At 41.6% G+C, this 23,176-nt stretch overlaps 2 protein-coding genes across 3 annotated transcripts in view; one reads left to right on the top strand and one right to left on the bottom strand.

Annotated features, from left to right (window-relative positions):
• LOC117562177 (small G protein signaling modulator 1-like) overlaps positions 1 to 23,176 on the bottom strand; it is a gene marked incomplete at its 3' end in the record, with an annotated part of 87,498 nt that overhangs the window by 47,680 nt on the left and 16,642 nt on the right.
• Positions 1,632 to 3,739, top strand: LOC117562178. Of its 2 annotated transcripts, none has more exons than XM_034240011.1 (3): positions 1,632 to 2,343; positions 2,434 to 2,505; positions 2,628 to 3,739. In XM_034240011.1, exon 3 carries the CDS (start codon positions 2,647 to 2,649, stop codon positions 3,595 to 3,597), a length of 951 nt encoding a protein of 316 aa, XP_034095902.1. In that variant the 5' UTR covers positions 1,632 to 2,343; positions 2,434 to 2,505; positions 2,628 to 2,646; the 3' UTR covers positions 3,598 to 3,739. The 2 variants fall into 2 exon arrangements, with proteins under 2 accessions (XP_034095902.1, XP_034095901.1); XM_034240010.1 differs by having other exon boundaries at positions 2,434 to 2,510.

Raw genomic sequence — 23,176 nt, 5'->3', positions numbered from 1 at the left:
GTAAGGGTTAGCCCTACCATAGATTACCCAACAAAAACACTCCGGAGCCGATAAGTCAATTAATTGCTTATTGCGACAGGCACACCATAAAACAGTGGAAACAAAGATGTGTTTGACTTTCATTAGTGAATGAAACTGTGTGCCCTTTGCCACTTTGTAGTCTGTGTCCAATATTGTGTATTTGTATATGTATATCCTATATGCTAAGGTCCCGCTACTGACACGATAGCAGTCATTTCGTGTGCAGATGTGTAATTAAACCCATGATATCAAAATCTCACTCCAGCCAGGTACCCAAAGTTGGCAACCCTGTACTACTATAGTAGACTACTATAGGGCTCTGGGTAACGCTATGTACTGTTTCTGGTGTTAATTCTTTAAAACATTAGCCATTTTGCTAACAAATACTATCGTTTAATAGTAGGGATGCTCCGATCGCCAATTTCGGGGCCGATCACCGATTGCCGGAATCAGTATCGGCCGATACCGATCGAGTGGGCGGGGCATAAATGGAAGATTTAAACATCACTTTAAATCTTCCATTTAAAATGATGTTTAAAACTCAGTTAATGGGGCTCATTCACTGGAGCTTCCACAAACAACAATCAACTTAATTATTACATTCAAATGATGTACATTATTCAAGTTTACATTCACTTTGGAGAATAACACGGGAGAAATTAGCGGAAGCGCTCTCTTTTCCTCTCTCTCTCCCCCTCCTGACAGCCTGTCAGTATCTCATGCAGCTCACTGATCCAGTAATGAGTGACCCGACAATGAAGAATACATATATTTATAATAACTAGTTTAGCTTGTTCCAGAGGTAGATAAAATAGCTAAGTGTGTTAGGTCTAACTCTTACGGTACGTCCACGCAGCAGCTTTTCAAAAATCTTGAAAATCTTGGAGCTGGGCGTGTCTGAAAGCTTGGGGATTTTTTGCGAGCAACGCGACCAACAACCAATCACATGAATCTCCCGCCCCCGACATACAAAGCAAAAAACCCCGGGGATTTTATGCGAGCAATATATATATATATATAAACTCCCCAAACAGGCGAAAACCTACCAGTTTCACCCACTGTCTCTGCCACCTCCCTCCATGCCTGGTTCCTCCGGTTTGTATCCCGTTAATAGTTCTGGTCGTAAAGAACCGGGTGATTTGCTACCGTAATTTTTCGTTTGGAATATGAGGAAATGAACTGCGGTCTGGTTCTCCCTGTGTGTGTGTGTTTCGCTGTGCTTACCGGTCCGGCGGGCGGAGCTGCAGGATTTCTGCTTCACACACACACGTTGCATACCGCTATTTCACTGTCTTTTTCGGACACCTTAAAATAATGCCAGACCGGTGAAGCCATTTTGGCGAGCTTGTTTTGCCGCACACAGAGAAAAGTGTCATGTATTTTACGTCATGCGATCGGCTCTCGCAATCGGCTCTCGCGATCGGCATGTTTAGAGAGCACCGATCGATCGGTAGAGAGTGAGTATCGGCCGATATCGATCGGTGACCGATCGATCGGAGCATCCCTATTTAATAGCCTTATAGCCTAGCCAAGGTTATCTTGTTGTTAGCCACACTGCATAATGTTATCAGCTTTTGTAAAGCAATGTTGCCATATATGTGTTGACGTGAGTATAGATCTAACGCTGTTGCTCTGTTTTTCTTCATTCAGTGTCCAATAAAGACAGGCTGACAGGGCAGGTCAGCGTGAGAGCCTTGTGCTACAGGTCAATGCGGAAGAGCGAGACAGCACACAGTTTGAGTGTAGGCAGGCAGCATTGACACTGTTCACCCCTGTTTATTGAGTTCAGTTAAACATTAGTTTACCTTAAGGGAATCTCAACAGTGTCCTACTTCTCCCTGCTTTATCACAGCTGATTGGTCAGATATTATTACATTGATTATGGATGTGTAAGTTTGGGGGTTCAAATATATAGTAAAAACTGCTTTAATACAATTTTCAAGGCATCTTAGTTTCCAAAGAAAGTTCATTGTGGTATTGTAGGGTAACACTAAGCATTCAGGAATACATGCTTCTTCTAGGATAATGGGTCAGTAAAAATAACCAATAATTCTACTCATAATAACCTCCTGGCTCATAGTAACAAGTGAGGTTACTAATCACTAGTATTTCTTCTCTCTTTTTTAGATAACGCTTTGTGATTCATCACCAGTGGTGCTCACGCACAACCAGTGCTCCTGTGTTGCAGGAACTGTTTTGTGCAATCACACAGTAGCATTGCTGTTCCAAACAGCACACTACACTGAACTGAACATGCCAGTTGTGCCACCTGTGCATAGCTGTACTGAATCGGAACAGCAATGGCACAAGCCGCGAACAATGGTAATTTCAATGAGGTTCAAATACTTGTAATCTTTCACAGAGTTTTTGTTTTAAAGTGACTCAACGAACAGTAATTGTCTTTTCCTTAAGGGTGTGAAGCCAGGGCCCATCAACTCCATGGTCTTCACCAAGCCTGTACCAAATAGGATGGTGCAGACTGGAGTAAGGTAATTTTAGCTGGAAAATTGTGTTTCCTGTGTTTTTAAAATTCATAATTCTGGTGCTGTATTCCTAACCTTTATTGTCACATTAATGTGCTATATTGTCTTTGCCATTCTTTGTAGGAGTGGATTCTACAGAGGCATGGTGGGGCCATTACCAGATCCCTGCCTGTTCAGAGTTACGGAGGCATACTCAGCATTCAGCATTGAAGACAGGCCGCTTGTGACCACAATGAACATGAGACCTGACAAGCCCCTTGTGGAAAGTGCCTTCGGGATTGTGCAGGAGGGCAGTGTTCTGTCCTATCAGATGCCTGCTTTGACGTCTCGGTACACCACACTTCACACTGACACACCACCAACACCCCACTTGCCCATAGAGGGGTATGTGATCTTGCCATGTGATTTACCGCTGGTGTGCTCAGAAGAGGAGCAACTACATATGAACAGCTTATCTGTTGATTTGGAAATGTCTCACAAAATTGAGGAGGCTACCCGTGAGCAAAGCTCTAGCTCAGAGTGGCATCTGCTCCGCAAACCCAGGGTTACTGCCTCTAGGTTTAGAGAGATTTGTCACGTCAGAGGTGAGAGCTCTGCTAACTCTCTTGCAGAGCGAATACTCAAAGGTACAAGGCAGACTGCAGAAATGAGGAGAGGTGCCGAGATGGAGCCCACAGTAGCAGCTGAATACAGTAGACTGGCAAACGTGAACTACTCACCTTGTGGCCTTGTCATTCACCCCTCTACGCCCTGGCTTGGTGCCTCCCCTGATGGAGTTGTTTTTGACCCAACAGAATATCCCCAATTTGGCCTTGTTGAATTCAAATGTTCCAATGTCCCAAATTATGTCGACTGCAAATATGTGCAGATGGAATGTGGCTCCCCTAAGCTCAAGAAAAGCCATGCCTATTACTGGCAAGTACAGGGTCAACTTCTTGTATCTGGGATGCAGTGGTGTGATTTTGTAGTGTGGGCACAAGAGGACTACCTGGTGCAAAGAATATACACAGATCCAGAAGTGCAAAGAGCAATCAGAGAAAAAGTAGACTTTCTTTTTTTTTTTACACATACATGCCGAAGTACCTGTCATTAAAAAAGTAGTGGGCACTGTAGCCATTGTTAACTCTGTAAGCAGTTAGCTGCTAGACCCTGGCTCAGCCGTCATTGTTTTTAGGAGGCAATCCCTCAATCATGTGTTCTGAATGACAACAAAATGTGATTTCAATATTTTGTTTTTGATATATATTGTTTTGTCACATTTCATATATGTAAATAAATATACAATTGTATTTAAAAAGACAATAAAGTGAAGTGATTTGTGTAATGAATAGTAAATCAGTGCATTTGTAAGAAATCATCAACGCATTGTAATTTGCTATTTACCATTTATTCAAACAAAACACTAGCGTGTGTCAGGCAACACGGGATTACGGTGTGCTCACCCAGCTTAATCACAGCTACCTGCACAGGTGTCATCATCTTGTCTTATTTCACCCATTTCTTGACCAGTGCTTTGTTCTGATAGTTTGACAGCATACATGCTACTGCAAACAGTTGGTTGATGTTGTAGGCATGGGACAGGAGGATGACACCATCAAAAAGTTTGTTCTCTTTTATCCTCCTAATGACACGCTCCACATGAACCCTCAGTCTGGCAATGGCCTGTGTCTCCCTCACCTGATAGGCTGGCATTAGCTTCTGCTTTGACAGAAAAGGTGGGCAGTACACTTTGCATTTGCAGCAATCGCTGATCAGGAAGCCCTTATCTACCATCACTGCCATGTTTTCAGTCAACAACGCAGCTATTCCAGATTGTTTGAAAATCTCCTTGTCGCTGACAGAACCACCATATAGACTGGAAACAAATGTCACTGCGCCATGTGGGGCTATGCCAACCAGGGCTTTCATGGTGCAGTGAGATTTGTATGTAGAATACATTTCACTTTGGAGGAGGAGTGAGGATGGTGTTTGACACCTCAGCTCTGTGCAATCCAGGATCACCTGTGTGTCTGGGAAATCTTTGAATGCCTCTGGGAGGTGGGCTTGAACTTCTGCAGGTGTAAGCCAGATGCACTGTGACCCCAATAAAGTTGTAAGAAAACTCGTCCATGTTGCAATGATGCGGCTCACAGTGGATGGTGTACGTTGAAGCGGTTTGCAAGGTCCCTCTCTTTCAAACCCACCGACAGGAAGCAGAGAAAAAGGAAGAACTCGTCAATTGGCTGAAGCAGCTGTCTCTGGAAGATAAACAAAAAAAGGGTACTATATTAATGTCATGAGTGTAGCACACCATGGGAAAAACATTAAGTTGTTTTAGTTCTCTGATGTATTCAAAAAGGATTGAGTACTATAGCCTTTTAGCCTACACGAAAGCAATGAAATGTTGGAAACATTTTCCCTTCAGTTTGTGTTTAGATTGTGTGTTAAAAGAAACGTAGCCTACCATTGATGGACGTGCGTGTGTAACCACTTCTTCATTCCTCTTGGCAGCTGATATCGCTCTTGTAACACGAACCATTTTATAAATGGAAGGCTCAATCAAAAACCAGAAGGCCATCAGGTGGTTATAGCTCGGGAATCTGTACACAAAAGACACATGTCAGTCATTAATTGACTCGTTAACTGTAACACATGGGCTAATGCTTTCCTCTTGTTTGCTATAATACATTACAATTCAAATAGACTGATTAAGAAGGCACTTGGTGCAGGTATAGTAATATACAGCAGTAACATGTAACAACTACATTAAAGCAGCAGTAATAATAATCTAAAACATACAGGGAACATTTTACACAGAATGACTACTTTTACTCTTCATTCTTAAGTGTGCAACTGGGAGAAACGCAGTGGATATTGACATGTACTTTTACTTTGGTAAGGTTTTGAAGATTTCCACTTGTAGTAAAGTATTATCAGTATGTTGTTAGTATTAGTATGTTTTACTCCACCACATTTAGTTAACCTTCATAGTTTCTAGTTACTTATGAAAACACATGATTTATGATTCTACATGTTCAGTTCATGAGTATTTTCAAACCATAGTATTTGTACTTATACTTCAGTTAAGTTGAGTAGCCTACTTATTCCAACACTGCATGCAAATAGTCAGCAGTCAAACGGCAGGTAAACAGGATTCTTTATAAGCTAACCCATCTCAAAAACTTGGATAGAATTTAGCCAAAACATTACCTGGTATAGAATCGGATAATGTCGTCGGAGCCAGCAAACCGCTGTAAGCAAAACTCTCGCTGGACTCTTAACTCCTGCAGTTGCTTCTGCAGATCCTCCAATGTTTTGGAGTTGTCTTCTGTAGCTTGAGAGGACATGTCCAGTGAAGCTGGTTCAGGGGTTGAGCAGTAATCATGGTCACGGACATCGATGTGCTCTTCCTGCTCCTCCCGAGAGACTGGTTCAGTGGGCCGCTCCCTTCTCTCCCAAACACTAGCCCGCGGTGTTTGAGCAGTGAAGTGATTCCACTCAAACAGAGTTGGGACAGCAACTTTCACAAGCCTCCTACGGCCATCAAGGGTTTTTGGCTCTATTAGTTGATCCGTAGCGAAGTGACGACTGCAGACCTTGGAGTGAGAGGAGATTGTAAAGTTATCGCGTCGTATTTTAACCAGCCACTGTCTTCGCAGCTCGAGTTCGGTCGGAAAGCCATGGAAACTTAGGACGCCGTTGAATTTAGCTGACGCCGTACAAAGTGGGACACAGCAGTGCTCGGAGTAGTTATTTACTTGTCTTTGCAAATGCTCCGTTTTGAAAATCTTCCGTCGACTCATATTTAAACCACAGATTTAAACAGTAAAACATTTGTGGACGCTCAGCTACGCAGACCAGAAGCAACCCGGAAGCGTCCGAGCAGTATAACGGCTAAGGCGGAAGTACGTCTCAGACCCTAGTGCATGTAGCCTATAGGAGTATGATTGACAACAGGTCAGAGACAACGGAGCTTCTCAATTCAAGTAAAGAAAAAGTTGGTTTGAACTAGTGCTGGGCGACGATTCAAATGTTTTATCGCGATCAATTGCATGATTTTCTGCAATTCATTGCATTGTTATTATGCGCAAAATTCAATACGGATTTCAAAAGTTGTGTATTGCACATAGGAATGCACGATATTGGGTTTTTGAAACCGATACCGATACCGATAACTTCCTGCTTCTCAAGACCGATACCGATAACCGATAATAAAAAAATCTTTACGCCACTAATTATTTTAACGCGATTAACGCATGTGTATTTTTGTTCCTCGGCCGCCCCGTAGTTTCAGAGCGCATCGAATTTAAAATACCATCTACAAGCTGATGCTGACAGCCCCGCTCCTGTCGCCCACTTGTGGCAGACCACACTTCCACGCTCACCGGCAGGCACCGACTGGCCATCTGGAGGACCGGGAGGGTGTGTGTATGTGTGGCCCGAGCGAGCGAGAGAGAGACCTTACGTGCATTGTTGTTGTTAGCATCTGGTGCTAGCTAGCTGCGCTAACGGATATACGGAGCTGTTTAAATGAAAATAGAGGAGCGACATTTCGCCACAACTGCGCCGAGCACTTTATGCAGGCAGCCAGACAGTGGGACATTGTACGAAAAGTGTGCGCAACATGATTGCAGCGTCCAGGCAGCTCCGGATCGAGCATATGCCTTGAGTTGCGTCACAGCCAGGCATGAGTTAGGGAGCGCTGGATTTGTGAAAAACTCCCCTCTTCCTAAACCACTAATACCACAGTACTGGCAAAACGGGAGGAGCCGAGTGAAAAACAAGCGCCCCTCATCCCAATCCACCCACACCGCAGTATTTTTTCTTTTTTTTTTACCCAAAAAATATATTGTATATTATCGGGGCTATTAATACTGGTATCGGGTTTATCGGGATGACGTCATAATTCCTAATATCGCACCGATAATTATCGGGCATCCCTAATTGCACACTTTGATTTAAAAGTACTGCTATATGAATAATAGTGCAATAACATTTGGTTTTCAAACACGTTAAACAAATACGGTGCTTTTTAACAGCAGTACTCCCTTTACACTGAAGCAGTTAAAATATCTCAACTGCAACATGAATTAATGTAATCAAATCCAATATAAAACCAAAGTTATTTGCCACTGCCAGGGCATTAACGTTTTATCTAGTTTGTTTTAGAGAAACAAGTTACCCTCAGAGTCTAATGGTAATACAATTAAACTTTCAGTGGTTACAAAAAACTCTGGTCCTATCAACTCCGCCGTCTGGATAAGATTTAAAATGTCCATGTAAGAGTTTGGTACCTTTCTCCATTTTCACCATGTTTGGGTTAATGTGAGCGCTGCAGCAGTCTAAGGCCCACCCCAAATGCTCTCATTGGTTGAGACCATAGACTGTATATATTAAGGTTGAGACACGTGATGACGCCCATCCAAGCCAATACTGATCAGCATCCCACCCCTCCTGTGACCCATGGTTTGTCTGTCTGTGTATTCAGAGCCAGTGAGCAACGGACTTTCAAAATAATAATACAAAAAAACTGTTAATGCGTGATCAAATAATTGTCGGCGTTAATTAATTAAATAATGCGTTAACACGATAATAACGTGTTAAAACATTAAATCTGAGGATGGCAGAGTTGCCATGGAGACCAGCTCTAATTAGTGGAACACCTGACGTTTCACTACAGTCTCTCGTGACTTCCCATTCCTGTCAGTCTCAATCTACTAAAAGAGAGACACACACAGAGAAACCGATGGAGATAGTAAATGGGAAAGCTTTTAATGTCTAATCTGCACCCCTTTATTATGCAAAAGTGCAGATGTTACAACTGAAATACAAAACATTAATCATTTTAAGGGCAGTTGCTGCTAACTTTTGCATTAAATGTCCTTGGTACAGTAGGTGGTATGAAATTCAGACTGTCACAGGAATGTAAAATCAGCTTCTAGCTCGTTAGACCAAGATAACCACCTGAACATTTTTGGCAGTGGAACGGTTGCTAAAGCCATGCTAGTCAGGTTGGATTTCTATAGCCGTATTCTGTATGACTGCCTAGAGCTGATGGGGAAGGAAAACCAGAGCTAAAAAAGCCTTATGGGTAATTAAGATCAGAGGCTTTCCAACTGTGAGGGACAAATGTGAGGCAAATATACAGCGGGAGGTATAGGAAAGGCCCTGATTAAGTTATTGTAGTTTAGAACGCTCCCCTGCATGTGCAACAGTTGGAGACATCAAAGGTTGTGACACATAGCTCATGGAAGTCATCAGATAACTTAAATACTGTTCACTCATACAAGGGCTGTATTTTATAATTGTTTGCACTATCAATTAATCTAAGTATTGCCAATTATTTTCAAGTTAAATCGAGTAATTGCTTGGTTTATAAATGAAAATAGAAACAATGTTCATCAAAGTTCCCAATATTCAAAGGCAAATGCCTAGTCTTGTCAATCCTACACCCAAAGATGTTCAATTTATTTTATTGCTAATGTATTTCGTAGACTGATAGTCGTAATAGGCAGTGTCTTGCCTCTAATAAAGGCCAGTGGTACTGCAATAATGGTAAAGTTTGAAAATAAGTAAAAACGTACACAGCCATCTTTCAAGACTATAGGCGGTGAGTGATAGATATTGGCTAGAGTTAATACTGTGAGACTAATGCTCCTTAGACTGGGACATTTATCTTCTCAAGCCTTTGCTTCTGCATTTCTGTTCATGTCTCTGTTGTCACTTACATTTATTCATTTATATTTTGTTCTCTAGGAAAGATAAATACAAGCAAATTGCTTTGTTTGTTTTATCCGCCGCATTTAGAATTGCTTTTTAACTTATATGATTCAACATATGTCATCATTTATGCTGCTATGGATCTGTCCCTGTTTGACGTGATTTGGTATTTATTATAAATAATAGAACTGCACTCATAGCCTGGTAACATGTTTTTTGTGAGAGCAGTTCATCAGAATTGGATTTGGATTTACCAGGCAGTGATAATAAAGCTACCCTGACAGGGTGAAACAAACAGTCTACAGTTGAAAAGGTCTTCAATATGCTGGAGAGTAGGGCTGCACGGTATTGAAAAAAACTGACATCGCGGTTTCCCCCCCCCCCCGCGGTATATATTGCGGGTTTTTTAACCTGTTAAACCCCAAAGTCCCGGCGGGTACTTTACTTTTTTTTTCACGACAGTGTCTCAGGGGATCGTAATATTTAAGAACCTATTAATGTGTTATACCAGATTAACGGAAATAATCTCAGCTAACTGACGATACAAACCATTTTATACCAAAACAAAACACAAGTCTCATAAGAAGCATCTAAATGACCCCTGAGCGAAAAATGCTAACGCACTTTGGCACAGAACTCAAGATAAAAGAACCCTTATTATTACTTATCGTAGCTGCACTTACAAGATATCCGATTAAAGCTGAGGTTCCACAGATTATTTAGGTATATAGTATCATCACTGAGTGATCTGAACTCGGACAGGGGAAGCAAACACAGACATCACAAAACATACCTTTACGTAGCTTCGAGGGGAGATGTCTCACCGTAGCTGTCAATCTGATCAAAAGACGTGTTCAATGGCATTAAAACGAGAAAGAAAAAATGCGGCTGAATCGGTTAATCCATAGGTTTTTAACGTCTCTGTATAAAAAAATTATTTCATTTATAATCCATAATTCCATTTTTAATGTAAATATCGCAGAGCAAAAGTTAGCTGATAATGGTAGTCACCATTGGTAGCATCAAGCTGCTGCTTCCGGTTTCGGCTATGCGGAAGTCTCTCACACACACATTACCAAATAAGGACTGTGTGATTTCCCCTCGATTCCATTGGCTCTGACGGTCAGAAAGAGATGTCACATATCAAAATCCAGCAAGGTGGGCCAGAGATATGGAAAATCCACCCAAATGGCCCCAGAAGAGGTTTTTTTGTGCTAAATCTGTCTAAAAAGGTCAAATATCAGGGGAAGTTCTACACACACCAACAAATAAGGAGTGAGAGTGACGACGCGTAGCCAAAACCGGAAGCTGCATGCATACCACCAAGGTGGTTACCATTAGCAGCTAACTTTTGTGATCCGATTTTTACATAAAAATGGAATTATGGATTATAAACAATTGCTTCAAAGCCACAGATACATTATCAACTATGGAGCAACCGATTCAGCCGCGTTTTTTCTTTCTCGTTTTAATGCCATTGAACACGTCTTTTGATCAGATTGACAGCTACGGTGAGACGATCTCCCGTAAAAGCTCCGTAAAAGGTACGTGTTGTGATGTCTGTGTTTGCTTCCCCTGTTGCGAGATCGGATCGCTTAGATACTATACTTAAATAATCTGTGGAGTCTCAGCTTTAATCGGATATATTGTATGTGCAGTTTCGATAAGTAATAAGTGTATCTTTATTTAGAATTCTGTGCTAAAGTGCGTTAGCATTTTTTTTTTTTAAATGAATAAAACCGCACGTCCCTGCGGTGTGAATACCGCGCATGCGTATACCGCGGTTATCGCCATGACACGGTATATCGTTCAGCCCTACTGGAGAGGGCAGCCACGGCTGCTGCACTGTGATTTGAGTCAAGCTAAAGGCATTGTGCAGAGCACGGCTCCTCCAGTCTGGACTGCTGAGCTGTCTCTGCTGAGCTGTCTGGACACACTGTGGCCTTTTGGCTTTCTGCTCAGCATCAGTCACCAGCACTGCAGGTTATCACCTACCTAAGATTATGTCTTTCTTTGGCTGTGCATCAGATGCTGTTCTGTAACTCTATGGTTTCTGTCCAGTAATGATCTGTCAGAGAGACATGATCGTACTTGTTATTCCCTTTGCTTCAAATAGCACAAAGTGGGAAACTAGTGGGAAACTACCATTTGGTAATGGTGGATAGGGATGTCATGAGAACCGAGTCCTTTGGCCAAAAAAGATCAGAAAATAGTGACAAAAAGCAAACTACTAAAACCATTTAACCTGGACAATTTAAATGAATTCATAAATTGAGGAAACATGTTCATAACATGTGACCATTGGCATAGTCAACCACCCTAAAGTGCTACGTAATGATACCTGTACAGCTCCATTTGTGGACACCCATATCGCCCTCTTTCTAAACTGCACTCAAAAACGTAACCAAGATAAAACCCATTCCTAGTGGAAACTGTGGTTTCTGCTGTTTACCATGTAAAGTGCCTTTGGGTGTCTTTAAACTACAAATAACATATTATTTGTAACAGTGGTTCTTAACTGGTCAGGCCTCGGGACCCACTTTTTCCTTTGTCAATAAATCGCGGTCTGGGGGGATTCTCCCCCAGGAGATTTTTAGAGATTCTAACATATAAACTACGCATTCTGGTACACTCTGAGAAGAAAATAAATAAATCTATTACTACCCGACATATTAATAATATTTGATGTCATTGTTTGTTTTTCACTTTGTTCCGACAGCTGAACTTGCTGCTCCACACAGAGAGAAGAGTAAAGAGGAGATAGTCTGTGTGAATTACTTTAAATTGTGGGTAAGGGTAGATAGCTCCCATTGTTCTGTGACCTGTCAATCATCAAACCAGGGGTCATATTTCATTACGTGTTCATTTTTATCTGAGGTTGTACCCATGGATGTATAAAGACCGCAAAAGTATTCTCCGGTACTTCCAGTCCAACGCCTACTGCATGCACAGCGTTAGAAAATCGGCCTTCAAAAATAAAAGTTTGACTTTTTTCCAAAAAAAATAAAAACATATTATTTTTATTTTCAACTTTCTTTTTTTCTTCACTCACACACCTGCGACCCACTCGAAACGGGTCCGCGACCCACTTTTGGGTTGAGACCCACCAGTTGAGAACCACTGATTTATAGTATAGTAGTTATAGAGAAAAAACTTGAACAATAGGTTATTCGAAGAACAGATGTTACAGTAGGCTCATATAAGAATATCAAATGAAAATAAAACTGATTGGACAAGTTTGAGCCACATTTTCAGTTTGAATAATATCCATGAGTTCTATTATGCAATGCTATCAACTGTTATCTGATTATTTCTCTGATTTATAGCATATTTCCCCCATCCATGTATTCTCAGACATTTCTTTCATAATACATATCCAATTAAATCTATCTGAAAGCTACAGTAAATGGGATGAAGTGGACCTTGTTACATGCCCCTTCATTATTTCCATTGGTTAAATATATCACTTACTGTCCGCTGATATCTCGTTCCTAGATTTCTTTCTATTTCTGTCTGTTCATCAGTCTGCAGTGTGTGGATTCGGATGTCCATTGGGTGGCAGGTCATTACATGACCACAGTGTCCTAATGAGCCCATTAGCTGCTGCAGGCCATCCCTTCCTCTCCTACAATCTTTCCTTTACTTCTGCTCAACTCCTCCATATTTGACCAGTTAATCAAATAATGTCCTTCTTCTAACCCTCAATCAATAGGATCAATTATCACCTCCTGTCCCTTCTCCATTTCTGTCTCATTACTGCTAAGTAGGAATACCTCAAATGTTGAAAAAAGGTGGGGGCGGTGGGGATGACGGGTAAGGTGGGGATGGTGGGGATGACGGGTAAGGTGGGGATGGTGGGTAGGGTGGGGATGACGGGTAAGGTGGGGATGGTGAGTACGGTGTGTATGGTGGGGATGACGGGTAAGGTGGGGATGGTGAGTACGGTGGGTATGGTGGGGATGACGGGTAAGGTGGGGATGGTGGGGATGACGGGTAAGGTGGGGATGGTGGGTATGGTGAGTACGGTGTGTATGGTGGGGATGACGGGTAAGGTGGGGATGGTGAGTACGGTGGGTATGGTGGGGATGACGGGTAAGGTGGGGATGGTGGGGATGACGGGTAAGGTGGGGATGGTGGGGATGACGGGTAAGGTGGGGATGGTGGGGATGACGGGTATGGTGGGGATAACGGGTAAGGTGGGGATGGTGGGGATGACGGGTATGGTGGGGATGGTGACTATGGTGGATATAGTGAGGACGGTGGGGATGACGGGTAAGGTGGGGATGGTGGGGATGGCGCACCAGAAAGGGGAAATGTTTTTTTTACCAGGGAAAGACACAAGGAGGCAATGGGAAACAAGGTCAAGATAGGCAAAACTGTTGTCATTGTACTGTATGATATTGGATCACTGGAATAAATTGCCCAAACATGATGTTTTGGCCTGGACTTTGGATATTTTTTCCTGCGTAAGATTTGCTAACTGGTGCTTTAGCGGCAGTTGTATTGTGAGTTATTTTTCTTTCGTTTTTTCTTTACGATTTTGCCGCTGCGATACGTACTCAAATATTTTACTTCAGTAAGATAAGCAACACAACAGTGTGAAATTCTTGAAAAATGTGTCCTGCATTTAGATGGTTTTTCAGGTAAAAGTATGGGAGTATTAGCCTGGAAAATGTAGAAGGATTGCACATTTCAAAATAACTCATTAAATTGGATAAAAACGCTCGACAGATAAATACACATATCGCTTTAATGTTGCAACCGATTAAGATGGGGTAATTGAATTAATTGATATACTGCTGTGTAACACGAAACTATAACATTTGTTGTCATGTTTTATTAGTTGATTCTCTTTTGGAACAATATCTACTATAAATACACAAAGTGCAGTTAGTTAAATTCATTCCTAAAGAGAAAATGTGAGAAGAATACATCACTTTTCTTTCCTTACCAGAACATTTTAGCATTTCCCTTTTTAGCATGAGAAGGATAAAATGAAGCCAATCATGCGTGGATGCTTTTTGTTGGCAGTGATTTAAGGTGTTCTATTTATAACACATGCACTGTTTATTTCCGAGCTGTGTATCTCTGGACAGCGTTGTATGCATGTTGTGCCCATGTTTTATAATACACATATGACATGTATGATACCATAACAACAAGTGCCCTATCCATGAGGCTAATGAGGGTGAGTTTTGTGAGCTGTTTAAATGTGGTGGGGAAGGTATGGACTCCTACACATAGACACAGTTATACAACAGTTAACTCCAACCACACAGTGAGACTTGCCAACAACATCCTGCAACTTCCTATCTGTATCTGCAGTACTGCCAACATTTCATTGGCCGCACTAACCAATTGGCTTGTTTTTTACTAATAGAAGGACGGCATGGTATTGTACATGTTGCTATTAAATAATCAACAAGAAGCCTCATGAAAGGGGCAAGGGAAGAAAACCACAAGGGGTAACGTTAAAACCAATCTGTAGATATAGGAAATTAGATAAAAGAGAAAACTTTCGGAGTCGATCTTGCTGTTAAATACCAACCAATGATGTGCTATATGTGCAATATATATATATGCCATTAATAACTGTGCAATATATACCGGGCTGCTAAATCCTAAGAACTGTTACAGGATGTATATTTTGTAAATTGTGTAACTTCTTTTTCTTCTTTTTTTTTTAAACGCAGTACTTTTTAATGCATGTAACATAATGTAACATTAAGCCGTCTGTGGCTCTTTTTCTGCTGTAACAACGTACATTTCCCCTCTGTGGGACTCATAAAAGGTATTCTGATTCTGAAAAACACAGTTTAGGTACATGCATTATGTTTCTCTTTCTTGTTTATATATATGTATACAAACATTGCATATTTGTATTGCATTCATGTGGAATAAAAAAAATCTAAAAACGAGTTTTCAAACGGGAAGAACTCAAGCTACCGCTACCGCTGACTAAAGTTGTAAAACGGACATGTTGTTTAAGTACCATCAGCAATTAAATACAACACATTTCCTTTGTAGCATCCACTTTGTTAAAGCCCAACCATTCTCTTTACATACTTATTCTACAAATGAGCCTGCAGTAATCTTCAATATTTAAAGAGGAGTCATTTCTATGGAATTTCAGTCAAAAATATTCTGAGCATGAAATTGTATCATCACTGTGTCTGACTTTCTATCTCTGTGGCCTTGCAAGGAAGATCACTCTGGGCCAGTCTCATCAGCTATTAGGGCTGTGCAATTTAATCGATCCTGCGATATATATCGATATTTAGTTTTCCGAGAAAGTATCGATATTTCAGCCGCGGGTATCGATACATTAAGTCTGATAACTGTGTTCGTTATTCTCGCGTCCAGGAGAGAAGCTTTAAAAAGGAGACTAATTGAGTCTCTGAGAAGGTTCAAATGTATACTTTAATTAATAAAAAGCGCGGTAATGTTACAAGCAGAAGATGGTTCAGTCAGAAAAACAGCTGTGTTCTGGCTCTCGTGAGCGAAGGGAAGAGAGCAAGCTCCATCTTTCCAGCTGTTAAATATCCTCTGCTGGCTCCTCCCTGTGGGCCGGTTGGCGCTGCTGGGGGCCGGCCCTCCACGTCTCCAATGTTCGTTGTTGCGCATTACAGAGGATTCAGACATTGTACATTAAATATATAACTAAACACGCCTTTTCTCCTCCTTATCTCTTTCATGACTTTTCATTTAATACATTTTAAACGCTGTAATCAATACTCTAAAAATACTTCACGGCTGGTATCATTTCCGGTAGTTCCGAATGTTGTCTCATGCTACCCACGTCTGTAAACAAACGTATTCAAATAAACTACCTTCATTTAATATTCAGCAATAATAATATCTCGACGTCTATAGTTGTAGTGTTGAAATCAGTAGGTTTCGGTGTGCAACACTCCGTGTCATATCGCTACTAAATTCACCTCTATAGTAAATGGTATATTAGCCACATGCTAAATGCTAACCGGAGATGAAGGATTTTCAGAATAAAAGCTTAACAACTGGTTGTGCACAAGAACTTCTGGTTTTCAGTATAAAACAGCATTTAAACTGACGGTATGTTTAAGGTACTTTATGCCATCAAAACATTGATTTTAATTTCTAACAAGTCCCATTCAAATCCCCCGGGTTCCGCCACCTGCTGCACCTTTTAATTCTCCATTGTGATACTGCACTTTATGTACTTACGTTTCAAAGGCTTGTAAGCTACAGTTTGCACGGTTTCAATAAATGAAACTAATTTTCTCACCACATCTTTTGATTCATTTTGTCCAGCATTTGCAAGCTGTAGACCAGGGGTGCCCAACCTTTTTTTAACCGAGAGCTACTTTTAAAGTTGCCAGTCTGCCGAGATCTACCAGTCCAAATAGAGAGGCGTAGTTACTGACAGCCTACTACCAGGTAAATACACACTTCTACTTGTATAAAACTGACCTTTGTACGATTAATACTCCATAAAATACTGCAGATCCTTTATCTTACCTCTTTCTAATCTACACACATACAAGTATTTAACTGAAGTTACACAACAGTGTTGTTGATAGAGAGTTGGAGTTTATTCACACGTCACACTACAGTGGGTAATGTTTTCAAGAAACATTGAACAGTGCTGCCACATATGACACAGGGAAAAAAGAAAAGACTCTGAACCCTTTCTTTGCCATTATATAAAAATAGTGTTGCTACAAAAGTATAAATGAGGCTTAGTAATAAGACAACTCAGATCTGAAGCTACACAGGAATCTGCTGCCAAAGTGCAATAAAAAAGACAAAATTAATAGAATCAAACCCTTTTTTTGTTGCATTTTAGTAGAGTATAAAAATAAATGCCTTTAAAATAGGATGCAAGCAACACTAGTTTCTTAACCTGAATTGATAATAGACTATAATCAATTTAAACAGAACAGATCTTAATGTTTGCATTCTTATACCATTTTGTACAATAATTGTTATGAATAAGTTCAAACAAACAAAAACTTACAGCTGATTAATAACGGTATCTAACTTGAGTTTTTATTATATCAAAAACCTGTTGAAATGCTACTGTTATTTTTATTGTCCCCTAAAAGCGCGTCGGCAGCCTCCAGGAATGCTTATTTCACAACTTCGCCGTCTTTGAAAGACTTCATGTGTTTCGCAAGAACGTGCCTGACACGATAAGATGCTATGGTAGCAGCCTTGCTCTTGTTGTTGAGCCTGGTGAAAATGGACTGCTGTGCATTTAGCCCCTCCCCTTTTGGGAGCGTAGGGCAGAATTAGGAGGGAATTCCGTCTCGTAGCGTTTGTGCACTGTTTTGAAATGCCGCTCCTAAATGACCCTTCTTCGATAAAGCCACGCTCGCATTGCAGATGAAACAGATGGACTTTGAATTGGAATAGATACACAAATAATCATCCTCCCACTCGGAGTGAAAATTATATATTTTGGGCTTTTTTGCTTCTGCCATAATTGCGGTCTTGTGTGTGTGCGGACTGTCACTCCTGTTGACACGGACAACGTCAGAGAAATAGCGCCCACTGCTCACCAGCCACGCCCCGACACATGGGGTCACGCCGGCCAATCACAAAGCTTTGATGCGTTCAAGTGCATTATTCTGGCACGGGAAGATTATTTTATAGGACATTAACGATAAAACAGAATGTTGTTGTTCTATTTTTAGATACATCTCGCGATCGACTGGGAATCTCCCCGCGATCGACCGGTCGATCGCGATCGACTGGTTGGGCACCCCTGCTGTAGACTCTCTGTCAGAGCCATCTATTGTATAATTGATGCTTTCAGTTGAATTAATTCAATCCAAGTCAATGGAACACTCACAAGATGTCACCAAAATCACACTGTCCCTTTAAAATCTTTCAGAAAATGATATAAGTGTATCGAATTATATCGAATCGAATCGTATCGTTGGCTGAATATCGTGATATATATCGTATTGTGAGCTGAATATCGTGTATCGTATCGTGAGATTAGTGTATCGCTACAGCCCTATCAGCTATGGGCCGACAGTTCTTTATGTCTATGTTACACAAGTATATTTTGGAGAGAAATATATAAGGTTTAAGGTTTGAATATAGTGTTAATAATGGCAGCCCACTGCTCCTAACACTAGGATGGGTCAAATGCAGAGAAACCGTTTCGTTACTAGTACCTGTACTATGTACTATGTACTATACATACTGTACCTGTACTATGTAATGACCATACTGTAAAAGTTCAACAAAAAAAAAAATCTGTGTATATTTTTTTTAAAAAAGGGTTAAAATGATATCGGAAAGAGTAGGTCAGCAGTGACTAATTCCTGAGCTGACATCACTGGATATCATTAGCATCTGACCTTTTACCTTACAAAACGGTCGCCTATCTGTAGAGGCTGATGAGTATCCTGCATGCAGTGATGTCATGGTGACGTTGGCCTGCAGGCTCTTATTGGACTGATGAAAACGGAGGCGATCATCATGTGGTCTGACCTCATGTCATCACATTGACATGGGGGGGGTTTCAACTACAACTGTGTGTGGCATTTCCAAGGCTACCATGCCTCTTTCGACAGTAGGATACAATTAGATAAAGTTACAAAAGTAAAAAATGAAATTTGAAAGGTCGAGTCTGTAGAGTTAGGAATTGATGATGATGATTGTAGCCATTGTCTAGCAGTTTAGAAGAGGGCTCTTTTCTTAAAAGAAGCCTCTAAATATTACACCACCGAGATCACGCACAAGTAGTCAGGTAACGACGTTTTCAAAATGGTATGTATTGACAATATGAGTATATAAAACATAGAACCTAAATTAAAACTCAATGTATTCAAATGACCTGTCAGATTGTGGAATGAGGTTTATAAGGGATTTGAAGCCTTGAGTTTTGGCTGTCGTCATCTTGGTGACTGGAACTAATATGATACAAGAGGCGGGGCTTAGTACTGGTAGCGAAATGTCAATCCCAAGGCAGCCATGTCGTAAAGCATCCAGTACTTTATCAATATTACGCTAAAGCAGAGGTGCCCAGTACGTCGACCGCGGGGGCAAAGCTGGTAGATTGCGAGTCATTCATAAAAAAATTAATGCAGCTCCGTTAAAATAGACAAAACAGGTTTTGATCCCTCCTCCCTTGGCCTCCCTGCCACTTAATTCAGGAGTTTACTTGATAGTAGCGAGTTGAGAAAGGTCATGTATTATTGCTACACAAACATTATCTCGCAGTCTTAAGAGGCTTCTCAATACTCAAATTTCCCCTCCTCGACTGCTCGAATCCTCGGTCCTCCGGTAGTGACCCGGAAATGAATTTCAGCGCGCCATTTTGAAGGATGTCTCATTTCTCTAAATGCACACCGAGGACCGAGCATCGAGCGTCGAGGAGGCTCTCTGGAGGAGCTATAACCGAGGATACACTGATGGTTCCTCCACGGCTCCTCCACGGATGCATTTCCGGGAACGGTGGAGGCGTGACGCACGGCCGGACTTATCTCAGCCAATGACAGCTATGCACGCATCCCCTGGATATTATTTTAGAAACTGCTTTCATCGCGTCGCGATCTTTCCAGAGAGAACAGCTGTAAGGTCCATGCAGAAAGCAGAGCAGTGTGTATAATATATATCACTCAGTATAACAGGCCTACTCTCTTTATTTGCTTTAGTTTAGTAGATATCTACAAACAAAGAGTCGATATTTTTCTAAGACCATTGCTTCACATAATAAAATACACAACGGCTTATGCTTTAGGAGCTGTAGGTGTGTGTGGTACAGTGTGTAGGTGTGTGTGGTACAGTGTGTAGGTGTGTGTTGTACAGTGCGTAAATGCGGCGGACAGACGGGTCTCAGTTGGTTTGGTGTCCTCTGCTTACTTTTAATAGGCCTACTTGTAAATACAATTTTTGGCCCGTAATTTCAATTCCCCATTTCAGCGACCAGAGAGAGGGGGGGATATATCCAGTCTCTGATTGTGTTACGTTATTATGAGAGTGCTCTCATACTTTAAATTGTATATATTTATATAAATATATTTGTGTGTGTGTCCCCGCATCTGTAGCCTGTTATTGTCTCATTATACCGCACTCTCAATGAATTCAAAGTAAATATGTGGGGGAACAATGTTCAGCTGATCTAACAGAGATTATAAAATACAGCACTATGACAAAACACTCGACAGCTGATGCAGCTGCTGCCACGTAATAATGAACGGACGTCTCTTTAAAATGACCGCTCAGAGGAGAGGAGTTCTCATTTCTTTAAACGTCTGCTGCTTCCCCTCCTCTCTCCTCGGTTCCCCTCCTCGGTCCTCCGCTCGCATCTCCTGTGAGCGGGTCTAAGTCTCGAGGAGGGGAACCGAGGAGGGGAGTCGAGGAGGGGAAATTTGAGTATTGAGAAGCCTCTTTAGTGTCGCCAACTCGTTTCTAACATGCAAAAAGACAAACAAATGCGTCTATCTATGGTCGGTGTATTTTCGATCTTTCCAATCGAGACGAGATCTCTCTCTCGCCCTTCTGTGTGCTATGGGCTCAGAACAGTCTCATAATACACACGTCCACACAGAAGGATTCACACTTGTTTTTCATGATCCGCAAAAGGATTCACACTTGTATTTCCGGATCCACACTTGTGTTTTTCAATGCACACACAAATGTGTTCCGTTTCATATACATGTAAATAAAATCCAAATACAGAAAAAAGTTTTACATGTGTATTTTTGATCCTCACATATTTGTTTTCCGTTTAAAACCTCTGAACCTGCAAACACAAACCGCTTCCTGTGCACGGATCGCTGTGCATTCGTGTGTGGGTTTTTTGAGACTCCCCTGACGGTCAGCCGATTCGTACTTGTAATTATTTCTATCTATAGCCAATCAGATGTCTCCTCAATTCTAAGCCAATCACATGAGCGCGCCCCCACGAGGGTAGATTTCTTGCGTTCATGACGTAGCGCTTCATGTACGCATTTTGCGCAGTCCGGAGCTGACAGCTCTATGGAGCCTGCCTGCAGGCGCTAATCTCAGGACACCCTCCACTCTCAGTACAGCGCCACTTTCCGAACAGGAAATGCACGCAAATACAAGCCTTTATATTATTAAGGTACAGCGCCACTTTCCGAACCATTGATGAATGCTTGTGTACACAAAAACGGCAGGCAAACCCGTTTTAAATGAGTGTTTCCTGTATGGCGAATACAGCTGCTTTATTTATGTCTGTATGAAGTTGTTGAGAGTGTGGGAGCAGCTACAGGTTAGCTTACGGTACGTCCACACAGCAGCTTTAGACGAATCTTCCACCGCTTCCAACGCTTCTCTGCCCATTGACTTTGAATGGGGATAACGTCACTTTGTCTCGCTTTTCGCCGAACTGCATTGTGGGGGAGCGAAGCGAAGATTTCCAGGATTTCCAGGATTCAAAAGTTGAGCAATGTTCTACTTTTGAAGCTGAGCTGGAAGCTTCAGCCAATCAAATCCCGTTTATGCAAATCTGACAGTAGAAGCGCTAGCCAATCAAACCGCGTGTAAGCAGGGAGAGCCAGACCGCAGTTCATTTCCTCATATTCCAAACGAGAAATTACGGTAGCAAATCACCCGGTTCTTTACGACCAGAACTATTAACGGGATACAAACCGGAGGAACCAGGCATGGAGGGAGGTGGCAGAGACAGTGGGTGAACTGGTAGGTTTTCGCCTGTTTGGGGAGTTTATATATATATTATATTGCTCGCATAAAATCCCCGGGGTTTTTTGCTTTGTATGTCGGGGGCGGGAGATTCATGTGATTGGTTGTTGGTCTCGTTGCTCGCAAAAAATCCCCAAGCTTTCAGACACGCCCAGCTCCAACATTTTCAAGATTTTTGAAAAGCTGCAGTGTGGACGTACGGACGCGAGAGAGAAATCAGATCAGCTGCTGAGTCTGACGGAGACACGCAGCTCTGCATAATCACCTGAAGCCCCGCCCACTGTTTAGCGAGCTGAATACGCAAAATGCGTATATGAAGTGTCATGAACGCAATAAATCATACCCTCGTGGGGGCGCGCTCATGTGATTGGCTTAGAATGAAGGAGACATCTGATTGGTTATAGATAGAAAAAATTACAAGTACGAATCGGCTGACCGTCAGGGGAGTCTCAAAAAACCCACACACGAATGCACAGCGATCTGTGCACAGAAAGCTGTTTGTGTTTGCAGGTTCAGAGGTTTTAAACGGAAAACAAATATGTGAGGATCAAAAATACATATGTAAATTTTTTTTCTGTATTTGGATTTTATTTACATGTATATGAAACGGAACACATTTGTGTGTGCATTGAAAAACACAAGTGTGGATCCGGAAATACAAGTTTGAATCCTTCTGTGTGCACGTGTGTATTATGAGACTGTTCTGAGCCCATAGTGTGCGAGGGGGGCGGGGCAGTTTACACACACGCGGCTGCTACATGCAGCAACACACGGCGGGGATGGCGGAGAGAAGCGCTCCAAGGTGTGGTTAAATGTTACCCGCCGTCTTGAGGCGGACAATGCTCCTTGCCAATAGTGTTTAGCATGTAAGGGCGGTAACACGAGCAATTTGTCTAAACATTTAGCAAAAGTGCTCCACATTCAGACGGAGGAATACACCGGGTTCCACTGTCTTTCTAGCAGCTCTGTAGCTCCATCCACGAGTAACTTTTCCACGTCAGGTGTTATGTATGCTAGCAGCAACACACGGAGTTAACTCCATTATACAAGCATGGGTTAATGATTAGAGGTAACTGAGTTATTTATTTTGTTAAAGTTTCAGCTATTCTGTTAACAGTTCTGTCATCAGATTATTTAATACGATTTGTTAAAACATTGTTGTTTCTTTTGATGTGAAATATTATTGATTTAATTAATAAAAAGCAATGTTAATTTTGTTCACAATTTTTGTTTAGTTAATTTAATAATACATGTATTTTTGAATCAAGTATTCATCTTTATTGTCTTCATTGTTAGTTTCCACATGCCTA

Source organism: Gymnodraco acuticeps, unplaced genomic scaffold (assembly GCF_902827175.1).
Source record: "Gymnodraco acuticeps unplaced genomic scaffold, fGymAcu1.1, whole genome shotgun sequence".
Classification (NCBI taxonomy): Eukaryota; Metazoa; Chordata; class Actinopteri; order Perciformes; family Bathydraconidae; genus Gymnodraco; species Gymnodraco acuticeps.
This window is presented reverse-complemented; position numbering and strand designations above follow the sequence as displayed.

Bases quoted from the DNA above. Each gene is read 5' to 3' on its own strand.
- LOC117562178 (XM_034240010.1), top strand. From the start codon at position 2,275: ATGCCAGTTGTGCCACCTGTGCATAGCTGTACTGAATCGGAACAGCAA. The intron at 2,344-2,433 runs GTAATTTCAATG...CTTTTCCTTAAG, and splicing joins GGCACAAGCCGCGAACAATG to GGTGTGAAGCCAGGGCCCAT. The intron at 2,511-2,627 runs GTAATTTTAGCT...CATTCTTTGTAG, and splicing joins ATGGTGCAGACTGGAGTAAG to GAGTGGATTCTACAGAGGCA.